Genomic DNA, 14801 nt, shown 5'->3' with positions numbered 1-14801 from the left:
CATTCAGAAAGAATTTCAATCTCTTTAAATGGGGGACAGATACAAAAATTAGTAGCTATTTTGTTTAACAATGGTCTCTGTTTTTGTTTCTAGAAATGTTAATATTTTCAAGATAATTAGCAAAACGCGTTGACACATGTTGAGAGATTGGGTAAACTGGGGTTGTTCTCTCTGGAAAGATGGAGAATGAGGGGAGACCTAATAGAGGTGTATAAAATTATGAGGGGCATAGATAGGGTGAACAGTGGGAAGCTTTTTCCCAGGTCAGAGGTGACGATCACGTGGAGTCTCAGGTTCAAGGTGAAGGGGGCGAGGTTTAACTCAGGTATCAGACGGACGTATTTTACACAGAGGGTGGTGAGGGCCTGGAATGCACTGCCAAGCAGGGTGGTGGAGGCGGACACGCTGGGATCGTTTAAGACTTATCTAGATAGCCACATGAACAGACTAGAAATGGAGGGATACGAACGAATGGTCTAGTTGGACCATTGAGCGGCGCAGGCTTGGAGGGCCGAAGGGCCTGTTTCCTGTGCTCTATTGTTCTTTGACATTTTGGCATGTGGGTTTATAGCTGAATTGGACAGGCCTCCTTCTGGACAGCACCAAACAGCTTCGTGGGAACAAACATCACACGGTTGGTACCCAAATATTCTTACTGCCAGGAGTTCATCATTAACCTCCTGAGCCTTCCTCTTAAATCAGCAATGCTTTTATTAGCACCATTTAGATAAATTTTTAAAACTCAATCAGTGGAGTTGTGCAGCACAGCAAGCGGTTAATACACCCATCGAGTCTGTGCCAGCTCTTTCTTAGATTCTCAGTTTAAATTCCCAGTTCTTTTCCCATATCCCTTCTTTCTCTTTTCCTTTGACCATGTATCCAATTCCCTTTTGAAGGTGACAATTGAATCTGCATCCACTGCCCTATCAGGCAATGGTCCCAAATCCTAGCCACGTGTTGTGTAACAAAAGGTTTCTCCTCATGCCACCACTGATTCATGTGTCATGTTGTGGGAGACAGTGGAGAAGTGTAGTGTATTTGGGCTGCTAATCTGGAGACCAGACAAATGATCCAGGGATGTGGGTTCAAATCCCATGGCGCCAGCTGGTAGAATTTAACTTCAATCAATAAACCTGAAATATAAAACTAATCTTAGTAATGGCGGCCATGACAATTATTGACCATTGTAAAAATCCATCTGGTTCACTAATGTTCTTTAAGAAAAGAAATCTGCTGTTCTTACCTGGCCTGGCCTACATGTGACTCCAGACCCACTGTGGTGACTTTTAAGGCTTCCCTACAATGGCCTAACAAGTTATTCAGAACAAGGGATGTTGGTCTTATTAGTAATGTCCACATTCCATGAAAGATTTTTTAAAATATCTGTGCCTGCTGATTATCAGCCCTCCAGCCATTGGAAACAGTTCCTATTTATTTATTCTAACGAGACCCTTCATGATTTTAATCAAAGATCATACAATCCTACAGTGCAGAAAGAGGCCATTCGTCCCATAGAGTCTGCATTGATCACAATCCTACCCAGGCCCTATCCCCGTTACCCCACACATTTACTCTACATTTACCCCCTGACACTAAGGGGCAATTTAACATGGCCAATCTGCCTAACCCGCACATCTTTGGACTGTGGGAGGAAACCAGAGCACCCGGAGGAAGCCCACGCAGACACGGGGAGAATGGCAAACTCCACACAGACAGTGACCCAAGTCAGAAATTGAACCCAGGTTCCTGGCACTGTGAGGCCGCAGTGCTAACCGCTGTGCCACTGTGCTGTCAATCACCTGTATCAAATTTCTTCTTACCCTTCCCGATGCTTTGGAAAATAATCCAATCTTCTCCAATCTACCCACTTAACTGTAATCCTTCATCCTGAAACTATTCCAGCAAATCGCCTTGGTAATCTTTCCATAGCCTTCATGTCCTTATTAAACCCCAGGTTTGAATATAATATTCATGCAGGAGCTGAAATAGTTTTCATATAGGTTTTAAATAACCTCCTATTTATAAAGCACAGGATCCCATTTACTAGGATCCCACCATAGAAAGCATTCTTTCTCGTTGTATCACAGCTTGGTATGTCCCCTGCTCTACCCAAGACCACAAGGAACTACAAAAGGTCGTGAATGTAGCCCAATCCATCATGCAAACCAGCCTCCCATCCATTGACTCTGACTCTGTCTACACTTCCCGCTGCCACAGCAAAGCAGCCAGCATAATTAAGGGCCCTACGCACCCCAGACATTTTATCTTTCACCTTCTTCCATCGAGAAAAAGACACAAAAGTCTGAGGTCACAAACCAACTGATTGAAGAACAGTTTCTTCCTTGCTGCTGTCAGACTTTTGAATGGACTTACCTTGCATTAAGTTGATCTTTCTCTACACTCTCGCTATGACTGTAACACTTCATTTTGCACTCTCGTTTCCTTCACTATGAATGGTATGTTTTGTCTGCATGGCATGCAAGAAACAATACTTTTCACTGTATGTTAATACATGTGACAATAATAAATCAAATCAAATCAAAACCTTAACGACTGTTTTGATAGGTCTCCTGCCACCTTCAATGATTTATGTACAAACTCTTTCAGCTCTGAGACCCCCTTTAAAATAGAGACAGTTAGTTTACATTGTCTTTCCGTATTCTTTCTGCCAAAATGCATCAGTTCATACTTTCCTGCAAAGGATTACAAAGGCAGTGGCCAGAACTCTATCACATTGCCTGCCATGGAATCGAAGTGGGCAAGGGTCCAACAATGGAAATCTCCATTGGCCTCAGGTGGGATTTTCCAGTCTCGCCCAAGCGAGGCTGTAAAATCCCGCTCATTGTGACTGCCCATTACACCAGACTGACTGTGTCTTCTTGAAGTTTATTACCATTCCTCCTGCTGTTTCATTCATTTCCAAATGTTCACATTGGGCTCAATTTTACCATTGCATCCCATCCATTTTCGGGCACAAAAACTTGGTAAAGTTGGGCATGAGATGATTAGCAATCCGTGCAGATGCCAACTTTACCAAGGCCTGAAAATGGCCACGATCCAAACCACGCCCGAAAAGGGCATGCAACGGCAATTTAAATACATTTGCATGCATTTAAATTGAATTAATGAACTACCCGCCCAACTTTACCAGCATTCCCCCCTTTACCATCACGTTCACACGTCCAGATTCGACACGAAACAAACATGCTTGGCAAAGGTCTGCTTCAGGCACTCCAGCTTCTGAAGAGGTAAGTTCAAAGCTTCCAAGGCTCTCTGACTCAGATCGGTGTGGGGGGGATGGAGGAAGGCCAGGTCATTCTCTGGCGGGGGGAGGCAAGAGGGAGGCAAGATCACCATCTGGTGTTGGGGGAGGGGGTGGGGGGGCAGATCTTCTCTGATGGGGGGAGGGTAGAGGAGGGAGGCCTGATCATTCTTTGGAGGGAGGAGAGAGGTGGGTCAGATTTATCTCTGGTGGGGGCAAGGGGGGGAAGGAGGAGGGAGGCCAGATGGTTCTGTGGTGGGGAGGGGCAGGGGGGGCAAGGGGCAGTGGGGGGGTTGGGGGGGGGGACCACTGCCACTGCCACTCTGCGGGTGATTGGTGGGAGGGCACGGGGATCTGCTGCCACTCTGTGGGTGATTGGTGGGGGGGGCGAAGAGTCACAATTGGTCTGGATAGTGGGGGGGGTGGGTGGATAAGTGGGACAGTTATGTTGTGGGGGATGGGGCGATGTTTATGATGGTCATCGCTCCCTCTTTTTGCTCCCAGGCTGCTTTATGCACTTTCTGCGGCCCAGGAGCAATGTGATAAGGGTGCGTTTTTCAATTTTTTTCTCCGCACATGCGCAGTTCAGAGCTCCAATCTGGGTGGCAACATTTCAGGTGCAGTAAGCCCCGCCTACAGCGCAATTCAGACCTGTGATTTTTTTTTTCAGGCTAAGTGTGTATGGGGACGCCTGATAGCCGTTTTCCAAGTCGGATCTGAATTGTGCCCAGATTCACCACTTTGAATGAAAATGGTAAAATCGGGCCCAATGTGTCCTGTGCACCCAAATCCAAGTTTATACTAAAGTTATCTCAAAAACAACAGGGGTCTGAGCACCAAACCTGGAGGAACGCCCTTGTTTACCCCTCTCCAATCCCTGCTTTCTATCTCTTACCTATTTTACATCCATTGCTGTTACCATCCCTCTTACCCTGGAGACTTTAAATTGCTAACCTGCCTAATATGAAGTAGTTTATCAAACACCTTCTAAAGGTTAATATATACAAAACGTTGACTGCACTAACTGCCATGGTGGGACATGAACTCTCACTCTGTGAATTATTAATGCAACTCTCCGGATTACTGCACTACCGTAAAAGCAAAATACTGCAGATGCTGAGATCTGAAACAAAAACCAGAAAATGCTGGAAAATCTCAGCAGGTCTGACAGCATCTGTGGGGACAGGATCAAGGCAATGTTTTAAGTCTGGATGACCCTTCAATGTCATCTAGACTCGAAGCGTTGACTCTATTCTCTCCCCACAGATGCTGTTAGGCTTGCTGAGATTTTCCAGCTGTTTTACTGCACTACCTGATCCGTGCTCGCAGCAGATTATCTTTATCCCAGATTCACTAATGGATGTTATTTCTCTGAATTCAGGCATTGTCAACCTCAAGGCATCAAAAAGTCACAAAAATAAGTTTGAGAAAGGAAGTATTGATGTGTTTACGATAGAGGCGGTTGACATTGGGGCACTGAGGAAAATCCGAATCGGACACGACAACCGTGGTAAGTTCTGAAGTGCATCACTCGTGGCACAGGAACCATTAACGGAGACTCAGCAACTAGTATAAGAAAGCAATAGGAACTAGTAAACTTGCTCATGTCAGGTCAGCTATTCAGGTTTATTGCCGGCTTAGCATTGAAAAAATACATAACACAAAATGGCCATTGGAGGTGAGCCAGTGATCAAGCAGGTTGATGTCCCAGGCTAGGGTAGACTCAATCATCAGGGTATCTGATGAGGTTAAGGCAAGGCATCACCTGATACAACTTTTCAAAACCGTCTGGGCCTTTTGGCTAAGATGAAGCGTCAGATCAAGCCCTGGATGGGACGCAATGCCTCACCTTGTCAACTTGGATCTGGTTTGTCCCTCTCGCAGGGGCCAGGAATTGGATTCACTTTGAATTTGGTTTTTTGAATGGAATAAAAATTAATTATTAAAAAGGTCATTTGACACATTTGGGTATCTTATGTTTAAGGACTGCTGCATTCCATCCATGTCTTCTCAGTGAGTGGTCCTTATTGCACAGCCTTAAGACATCTGACTCAAGGCATAGTCGCATGACTACAGAAAGCCAGATGTGACAACAAACTGCTTTCATTTTGAAACCCAAATGTGGGGGATCTCCCTTCCACAGGCTAACTACAATCTGATCTTTTTACCCTTTATGCCCATTTATGGGTTTGCCACATTTAGACTTGATGAACTACAAGCTGAACATTCTACCATCCTTACCAGCCTTTTTTATGATGCAGAGCTCTGGGTCTGCTGTGGGCACTAAGGGCAGAATTTTACAGCCCCTCATGCCGGTAGGATTTCCCAGTCCTGCCATAGTCAATGGACTTGGCAACAGCTTGCCTCATTTTCCAGCCCCTTCCCCACCACGATATGAAATAAAAACAGAGATTTATTTAAGTGCCTGCAGCAAACTGGGCTCACTGGAAAAAATTTCAAATTCCAAACCCAAACACACAGGCCCCTCAATGGACTTGTTAATTGGGCACAGTGAGAAGTCTCACAAAACCAGGTTAAAGTCCAACAGGTTTATTTGGAATCACAAGCTTTTGGAGCGCTGCTCCTTCATCAGGTGCCTGGAGAGGTAGGTTCACAAACATGGCTACCATTGACACCACAAATAGTCAGCTCAAAGTGGAGAGGATCTCCAAAAAGATCGCGCATGTCGACACAGACATCAAATTTCTACAAAGGTGCAAGAAAGCAGACAAGATCAAGCAGTAATTATCTTGCAGTTGTGTCCTCACCTATACATGCCATGTTTATGAGCCTACCTCTCCACCTGTTGGATTTTAACCTGGTATTGTGAGACTTCTTACTTTGCCCACCCCAGCCCAATTTCTACATGACTCCCAAAGTAACCAAGCAAGAACTCCAGAACTTAATCAAACATTATTGACTTTACAATGATGTTTTGTCAGTTGTATTCCACAAATGCCAGTTCATGTTTCTAGCAGGACCTTTTCTATAGGATAGAAGGGGTTAAAGAGACCAAGGGATATGGGGGGAAGGTGGGAACAGGGTATTGAATTTGATGATCAGCCATGATCATAATGAATGGTGGAGCAGGGTTGAAGGGCAGAATGGCCTACTCCTGCTTCTATTTTCCATGTTTCTATGTATAGCTTACTTTACTGTCCACCTCTGTCTGTACTTATCCTTTTGACCTTAAACCCATTTCATAAACATTCCTTCTCTATATGTTCAAGTACAATTCCAGTTTTAACATTTGGATGGTTGACTTTTATGTTGCTGTGTGTTCTTTTAGGAGGCAGTTCTGGCTGGTTTCTAGATTGGGTAGAAATCGATGCCCCATCTCTTGGACAGATATTGCGCTTCCCATGTGGACGTTGGTTGGATAAAGCTGAGGATGATGGATTCATAGTACGAGACCTCTTCCCTGCAGACTTACAGACTAAAGACTACGTTCCATGTATGTTACATCTTGCTAGTTAAATGAGATAAGATCACTATCCTTAACAATACTCTTTACTCTTCAAACAAGAGATCTGCCTACTCTGACATGGGGCTTGAAGGAAATTGCTTCAGATAAATTCTTGCTGATTTTTCATATGAACATTTTGCTACAGAGGAAGTACTGTGAAGGCTTACCATGCTGATTCCTGGGATGGCAGGTCTGTCATATGAGGAGAGCCTAAATTGGTTAGGATTATATTCACTGGAGTTCAGAAGAGTGAGATGGAATCTCATGGAAACTTGTAAAATTCTAACAGTGCGAGACAGGGTAGATTCAGAATGTTCCCAATGGTGGAGGAACCCAGAACTAGGGGTTATAGTTTGTGGATAAGGAGTAAATCTTTCAGAACTGCAATGAGGAGAAATTTCTTCACCCAGAGACTGGTGAATGTGTGGAATTCACTACCACAGGATGTAGTTGAGGGCAAAATATTGTGTGATTTCATGGAAAAATTAGATATAACTCTAGGGGCTAATAAAGAGATCAAGGGATATGGGGGGAAGGGAGAATCAGGATATTGAATTTGATGATCATCCATGATCATAAGGAACTGAGAACTGAAGGAGATCAATATTGGTAGAGAAATGGTGCTGGGAAAATTGATAGCATTGAAGGCAGATAAATCCCCAGGATTATCTGATAATCTACACCCTAGAGTACTTAAGGAAGTAGCTCTAGAAATGGTGGATGTATTGGTGGTCACCTTCCAGGATCCTATAGACTCTGGAACAGTCCCTGCAGGTTGGAGGGTAACTAATGTCACTCCAATGTTCAAAAAGGGAGGTATAGAGAAAACGGAATTATATACCAGTAAACTTAACATCAGTAGTGGAGAAAATTCTCAAGTCCATTATTAAGGACTTTACAGCAGAGCATTTAGAAAGCAGTGACAGGATCAGACAGAGTCAGCGTGGATTTATGAAGGGGAAATCATGCTTGACAAATCTGTTGGAATTCTTTGAAGATGTAACTAGTAGAGTTGACAAGTGGGAAACCAGTAGATGGATGGAAAACTGGTTGGCAGAGAGGAAACAAAGAGTAGGAATTAATGTGTACTTTTCAAATTGACAGGCAGTAACTAGTAGAGTGCCACAGGGATCGATGCTGGGACCCCAGCTATTCACAATATAAACGATTTGGATGAAGGAACAAAATGTAACATCTCAAAGTTTGCAAATGATACCAAGTTGGGCGGGAGGGTGGACTGTGACAAGGATGCAGTGACCCTTCAGAATGATCTGGACAGGTTGGGTGAGTGGACTAATCAATGGCAGATGCAACATAATTTGGATAAATGTGAGATTATTAACTTTGGAAGCAAAAACAAAAAGGCAGATTACTACCTGAATGGCTGTAAATTGGGAGAAGGGAGTGTGCAGTGGGACCTGGGTGTCCTTGTGCACCAGTCACTGAAGGTAAACATGCAGGTGCAGCAGGCAGTAAAGAAGGCAAATGGCATGTTGGCCTTCATTGCAAGAGGTTTCAAGTACAGGAACAGGGATGTGTTGTTGCAATAGTACAAGGCCTGGGTGAAGTCACACCTAGAATATTGTGTGGAGTTTTGGTCTCCTTTTCTGAGGAAGGATGTTCTTGCTGTCAAGGGAGTGCAGTGAAAGTTTACCAGGCTGATTCCGGGGATGGCGGGACTGATGTATGAGGAGAGGTTGATGAGGTTGGGATTGGTTTTTCTGGAGTTCAGATGAATGAGGGGGAATCTCATAGAGACTGATAAAATTCTAACAGGACTAGACAGGGTAGATGCAGGAAGGATATTCCCGATGGTGGGGGAGTCCAGAATCAGGATTATAGTCTGAGGATTTGGGGTAGACCATTCTTCACCCAAAGAGTTGTGAGCCTGTGGACTTCATTACCATAGGAAATAGCTGATGCCAAAACATTGAATGTATTCAAGAGGCAGCTGGATATAGCACTTAGGGCAAATGAGATCAAAAGTTATGGGGAAAAGGAAGGAGTAGGCTATTGAGTTGGATGATCAACCATGATCGTAATAAATGGCAGAGCAGACTCAAAGGGCCATGTGGTTTCCTCCTGCTCCTATCTTCTTTGTTTCTATGATGGCGCAGTAGGCTTGAAGGTCTACATAGCCCATTCCTGTTTCTAGTTTCCATGTTTCTATCAACTTGTACAAATCTCAGCAATACATTCAACACTTGGAGGGTGAACTCAACAGCTGGGGGACCTTGTAAGCTGGCCACACTTTTCTTCTAAAGTAAAATCTAACAAAAAATAATCAGGAATAAGTTACTACAGCCTGCTGAAGTTCCTCGTGGTGACAGCTTGGTATTTATATTCCAAAGCGAGAGGTTGCTGGGATCATCACGTTGAGATTCCTGACTGGACTGCCTTCCGACCCAGCAGATCTGGGCAGTACTGGAAGATTGCTCAAGGATGCATGTGTGGCACTCGGACTTCCCACTCCCAGAGCAGGGCATTGTGCCATATGTTTGCTCATTAAAGGGTAGAGTGTATTGAAACTGCAGGAAGTGCTTCAGCGCTTGGCACAGGATTTGCATTTTTACTGTGTTGGAAATCTGAACACACACGTGGGAGAATAGAATAAATATTACACTGATGGGGTTTGGTGAAAAGAAGTAGAAAGAGGTTCTTGTGGAGAATAAACACCAGTGTGGACCAGGTGGGACAAGCAGCTTGTTTCTGTGCTGCAGATGCCAAGAGGCATGTATGTTAGTCTCAAGCCCATCCCAGCACTGTTAAAGCCCAGAGTATTTTGTTTACTGCCACCACTCATGGAGTAATTGAAGAAACAAAACTTCCTAAAAATATTTTTGTCTCATAGCTTTCAACCCAATGGGACGCCCTGTTGAAGACAATTCTCCTCATCTCCCCCTTAAATGGGAGACCCCTTATTCGTTAACTATGAAACTGAAGGAACTGAATGGTTAGATTTTGAGGGAATTCTGACAGCAAAATTCCCTCACAAAAAAGGGTTCTGATGATAAGATTCTTTTCTTTGCCAAAAAATGCTGACAGGAAACTTTTTTTTCATGGAAGGAAAAAAACACCAGAATTTTTATTCTACTGTGTTTCTTTCCTTCTGGGATATCCTTGTAAATGGTTTTTTTGCCCAGTGGTTGGTAATCTTGCATAAAGAGATTCTTGTCTTTCTCAGTCTGTGTATTAAACTCTGTGCTAAGAAAGCACAGATACTGAACCTCTGCTTTGCTCTTCCAGTTGTTCCATACGAAATCACTGTTTACACTTCCGACATTTTTGGAGCAGGCACCGATGCTGATGTCTTCATTGTCCTTTATGGAAGAGACGGCATCTGCACTCATCAGAAGTCTCTGTGTGTCAACAAGCGGGAGCAAAGGATGTACTTTGAGAGAGGCGCAGTCAATAAGTTTGTCGTGGAGGTGCACATATATCCTTTAAAATAATCTAATCCATCCTTTTTATTTGTTAACTGTGAGCTTGCTGTAAGCAATGAGGTACATCAAGCTGCACCAAAACCACTCAGCCAGTTTGTACTGTTTTCAGCCAGCAGGTGGCGACATGGTGGCACAATGGTTAGCACTGCTGCCTCTCAGCACCAGGGACCCGGGTTCAATTCCCGACTTGGGTGACTGTCGGTGTGGAGTTCGCACATTCTGTCCTGTCTGCGTGGGCTTCTTCCTGGTGCTCTGGTTTCCTGCCACAGTCCAAAGATCTGCAGGTTCGGTGAATTGGTCATGCTAAATTGCTCTTCTTCAAACCAAGATGTGAAGGTTTGGGGAATTAGCTGTGGGAAATGTGTGTGGTTACAGGAATAGTGGGGAGTGGGTGAGGGTAAAACACTCTTTCAGTGAGTTGGTGCAGAGTCAATGGGCTGAATTTCTTGTGGCACTACCTCCAGCGTCTCTGGGCCACACTGTCAGGGTATTGAAAGTGAAGCAATCTGTTTCCACTGCCTTTGCAGTGTCTTTCTGGAGTGTCTCTCCAGATATCTCTCCACATGTCTACCTCCTGCAGCAAGATCTCCAGTGGTGTACTGGAGAGCCTTGAAGAATGCTCTGCACCCCCAGGGGCTGCTCTCATCCGTGTGCCTCTGGCAGATTCTGTTCACCAGGTGCACAGTGTGGGGGACCTGTCATAATTCAGATTGTCAAGACTTGGGGGAGTGGAGAAATCCGGTACAAATATTCAATCTAGTCAATTAGATTTAATTGGGAAGGTCGGGATCTCTAACACGTCACCGGTGGAGGCAGGGACAATCAAATGAGCAAATCCCGCTAGTGTCAAAGGTGTTCTGGGACTCCCACTCAATTCTCTGTCCCCTCTGCTGTTCCCTTCCTCCACCATACAATGCCAGTAGGGGGAGGAACGTATAATAGCAGGAATAAAAACATTAAAGGATTGCTAACTACACTTGCATCAATAAAATAGAAGAAAGATTGCAATGGAGGCTAGAATGATAGCTGTATTAACAGTGGGGAGCAACAAGAGAGATCAAGCTATTAACCATTTCTTTGTGTCCTCCCAGGTATGCAGGAGCAGAGTTAAATGATTTTATAAAATGACGCTTCAGATAGAGAGCCTTCCCTGTTGGGAACATCCACTCGGAATCCACCTAAATTCCTGGTGTGTGTTCTGAGGGCTGGCTGCCGTCCTGGAGCGATGGATCAGAAAGTTGGCCCAAGAGAGAGCCTCTCCAGACCGGGTCTCAGTATTGAATCCATAAATAGGGCTTCCTAGGTTTGGAACAAGTCAAAGGGGAACTTTATTTTTCTCCTGGCTTTTCAATATCTGATCTCAGAATACTTGGTATTGTCGCCCAGTCCCAAAATCCAAAATTTTTTTTTAAATAGAAGCCCATCAAGTCTGCACCAGCTCTCTGACAGTGTATCTCACCCAGGCACTCTTTCCCTGCCCAATACCTGTAACCCCACACATTAACCATGGTCAATCCATCTAACTGCACATCTTTAGCCACCAAGGGACAATTTACCATGGCCGATCCGTCTAATCTGCACATTTTTGGATTGTGGGAGGAAACAGGAAACCCACATAGACACTGGAAGAATGTGCAAACTCCACACAGACATTGACCTGAGCCAGGAATCAAATCTGGGTCCCTGGCGCTGTGAGGCAGCAGTGCTAACCACTGTACCACCTCCCCTTAGCCTCTTGGCCTCTGGCAACCTTCAACTTTGCTGAGCAAAATACATAGAACATAGAACATTACAGTGCGGTACAGGCCCTTCGGCCCTCGATGTTGCACCGACCTGTGAAACCAATCTAAAGCCTATCTATTCTATACTATTCCAATATCATCCACATATTTATCCAATGACCATTTAAATGCCCTTAATGTTGGCGAGTCCACTACTGTTGCAGGCAGGGCATTCCACGCCCTTACTACTCTCTGAGTAAAGAATCTACCTCTGATACCTGTCCTATATCTATCACCCCTCAATTGAAAGCCATGCCCCCTTGTGCTAGCCATCTCCATCTGAGGAAAAAGTCTCTCACTGTCCCACCCTAACTAATCCTCAAATACATTCTGGGAAATGCAAATATCTCTTTAAAATGTTGATAAAAGCACATTTCTGTTTAGCTGGAGGATGTTGGTGAGTGCATTGAGAAGATTCGAATTGGACATGACGGTCGAGGTTTCAAGTCTGGCTGGCACTTGGACAGAGTGGAGGTCCGGCGACTGCTGCACAAGGGCAAGGTCAGTGACAGAACTGGTTCAAATTCATATGTGTAAGGTAGGTCCTGGGGAAAGCCACTGAAGCAAATGTTTTTGATGTGTTCAGGAGTTCACGCAGCCTTCCCTGGTAATGAATTCCACAGATTTGGCAGCCTCTGGCTGAAGAAATTCCTCTTCATCTCAGTTCTAAAGGGTTGCCCCCTTACAGTGAGGCTGTGCCCTCAGATCCTAGGCTCTATTCCTAACATCTTCCTCAGGTCGACTCTATCCCAGCCTTTCAAAGAGATTACCCCCTCATCCTTCTAAACTCCATTGACCCAGAGTCTTCAAACGCTCCTCAGACATCAGGCTTTTCATTCCCAGAATCATTCCCGTGAGCCTGCTCTGGACTCTTCGCCAGAGATGTGGTGATCCTCAGATTAAATCACCACCGGTCAGCTGTCTCCCTTAGAGGTGGGGGCAGTTTATGGTTACAATGGTAACCCTACCTTTTATCTGCTTCCTCAGAATGCACTGTAGTAGCACCGTAGACCATATGGTTAAACCCTACATCGAGGTTTGAACCAAGACTTAAGTAAGACTTCTACTACTGAACCAAGGAAATCAGGGACAGCATGGGCATATAAGCAGCTCTGCCACATTCAATTCCAGGGCTCGGAGACAATTATTTTTCCCTGTGAGCGCTGGCTGGCAAAGTCCGAAGATGATGGAGAAATCATCCGTGAGCTGGTGCCTTCGGAGATTATCCAGAAAAAGCTGCAGAAAGATGGAAGATTGAAGGAGACTGAGGATACAGTGGAGGATGCACTGGAGAGTGAGTATCTGTACTGAAGGAGAGGGAGAAGATGGCAGAAATGTTTGGTTCTTCCCCCGACAGACAAGGTGGGAGTGGGGGTGTGACTTTGAGCCCAGTGTGTTATCAGTGCATTACAGAGGATACGGACTGAACATTGATTACTACCTTGAGACTTGAGGAACGAATGTGTTGAGGATTCTCATGTTTCTCTGCCACCCCCACTTCATCAACAGTGCAGGCACGCTCTTTCTCCTCCCCAGGCAGGACGAGGGCTCGGTCCTCAAAACAAGTGAGGGTTCTCAGCTGGCGGTACCCGCTAATGTCTGTTGTGATTGAGTTTGTCCTGCAGTGATACAAATAAGAAGAGTGTATATGGGAGTGTTGACATTTAAGGTGGTGATGAGGTGTGGTAGACCCAAAAACATGCTACACTGTCATTGGAAACACTCCATTTTTTGCACCAGAATTAAATTTGCCATTCCGCCTGTGGAGATACCCGCCAATGTCGGGGCTGGAAAACCCTGCCAATCACTGTGTGCTATACAACTGCGCAAGAGCAGAGTGTGAATATGTTGTTTAAACTACTGAGAGAATTAAAAGCACGACAGCCTTCTCTCTTCCCCTCCTCTCCAGAAGTAACTGATTGCCTCACCAGGCCAAGGTTCTCAGAAATGATGTCCTACCAGTCAGAATGCAAAAAATTAAGAAGTGTTAGGATCAGGATCCCTGACTAATTTTGCCATCTCCCTAAATTTGGGTGCACAGATGTCAGTCGAAGCACCCCAACTATTTGGACCACCTGAGATATGCCGGCACTGAGCACACACAGACCCTGAGGTATGCTATGTGTGAACTTCTTTTCAGCTGGGACCTGCTCAACACCTGGCTTTCCTGTATCTGTTGGTCTCTACTCCACAACTGGCTTTCCTGTATCTGCTGTGCTCTCCTCAACACCCGGCTTTCCTGTATCTGCTGGACTTCCTTCAACACCTGACTTTTCTATATCTGCTGTGCTCTCCTCAATACCTGCTTTTCCTGGATCTGCTGGTCTGTACTCCACAACTGGCTTTCCTGTTTCTACTGTGCTCTTCTCAACACCTGGTTTCCTGTACATGCTGGACTTTCCTCAACACCTGGTTTCCTGTATCTGCTCTGCTTTCCTCAACACCTGGTTTTGATATATCTGCGGTGTTCCTCAACACCTGGTTCTCCTAGAATCCTGTAATCTCCTCAACACCTGGTTTTCCTGTATCTACTGGACTTTCCTCAGCACCTGGCATTCCTGTATCTGCAGGTCTCCTCAACACCTGTTTTTTCTGTATCTGCTGGACTCCCTTCAATGCCTGGTTTTGCTGTGTCTGATATGTACAGGAAAGAAAATGGGGCCCATTAGTGTTAAATTAGGAAGTGAAGGGTGAAGAGGTAGTCATACCTACACTGTAATGAAGGAAGTATAGAGTGCTGACCCCCAAAGGTATAATATAAAAGAAAGACTTTAAACCCTGTTAGCAGGTCTTTTATATTTCCATTTATTTTATCTGTGGAGTCTCAACCATTTCAGATTCTCTTATGC

The 14801-nt window shown here is 44.9% G+C and overlaps 1 protein-coding gene across 1 annotated transcript in view; it reads left to right on the top strand.

Annotated features, from left to right (window-relative positions):
• loxhd1a (lipoxygenase homology PLAT domains 1a) overlaps positions 1–14801 on the top strand; it is a 217640-nt gene that overhangs the window by 166863 nt on the left and 35976 nt on the right. Inside the window, exons 29-33 of the mRNA XM_080204031.1 lie at positions 4644–4772; positions 6552–6716; positions 9975–10156; positions 12337–12453; positions 13084–13246. Coding sequence (XP_080060157.1) covers positions 4644–4772; positions 6552–6716; positions 9975–10156; positions 12337–12453; positions 13084–13246 — 756 coding nt within the window. The remainder of the gene's footprint in view (positions 1–4643; positions 4773–6551; positions 6717–9974; positions 10157–12336; positions 12454–13083; positions 13247–14801) is intronic.

This window comes from Carcharhinus amblyrhynchos, chromosome 1, assembly GCF_965287045.1.
Source record: "Carcharhinus amblyrhynchos chromosome 1, sCarAmb.v2.hapA, whole genome shotgun sequence".
Taxonomy (NCBI): domain Eukaryota; kingdom Metazoa; phylum Chordata; class Chondrichthyes; order Carcharhiniformes; family Carcharhinidae; genus Carcharhinus; species Carcharhinus amblyrhynchos.
The sequence above is the reverse complement of the archived record's forward strand: the minus strand, read 5'-3'. Positions and strand labels throughout refer to the sequence as shown.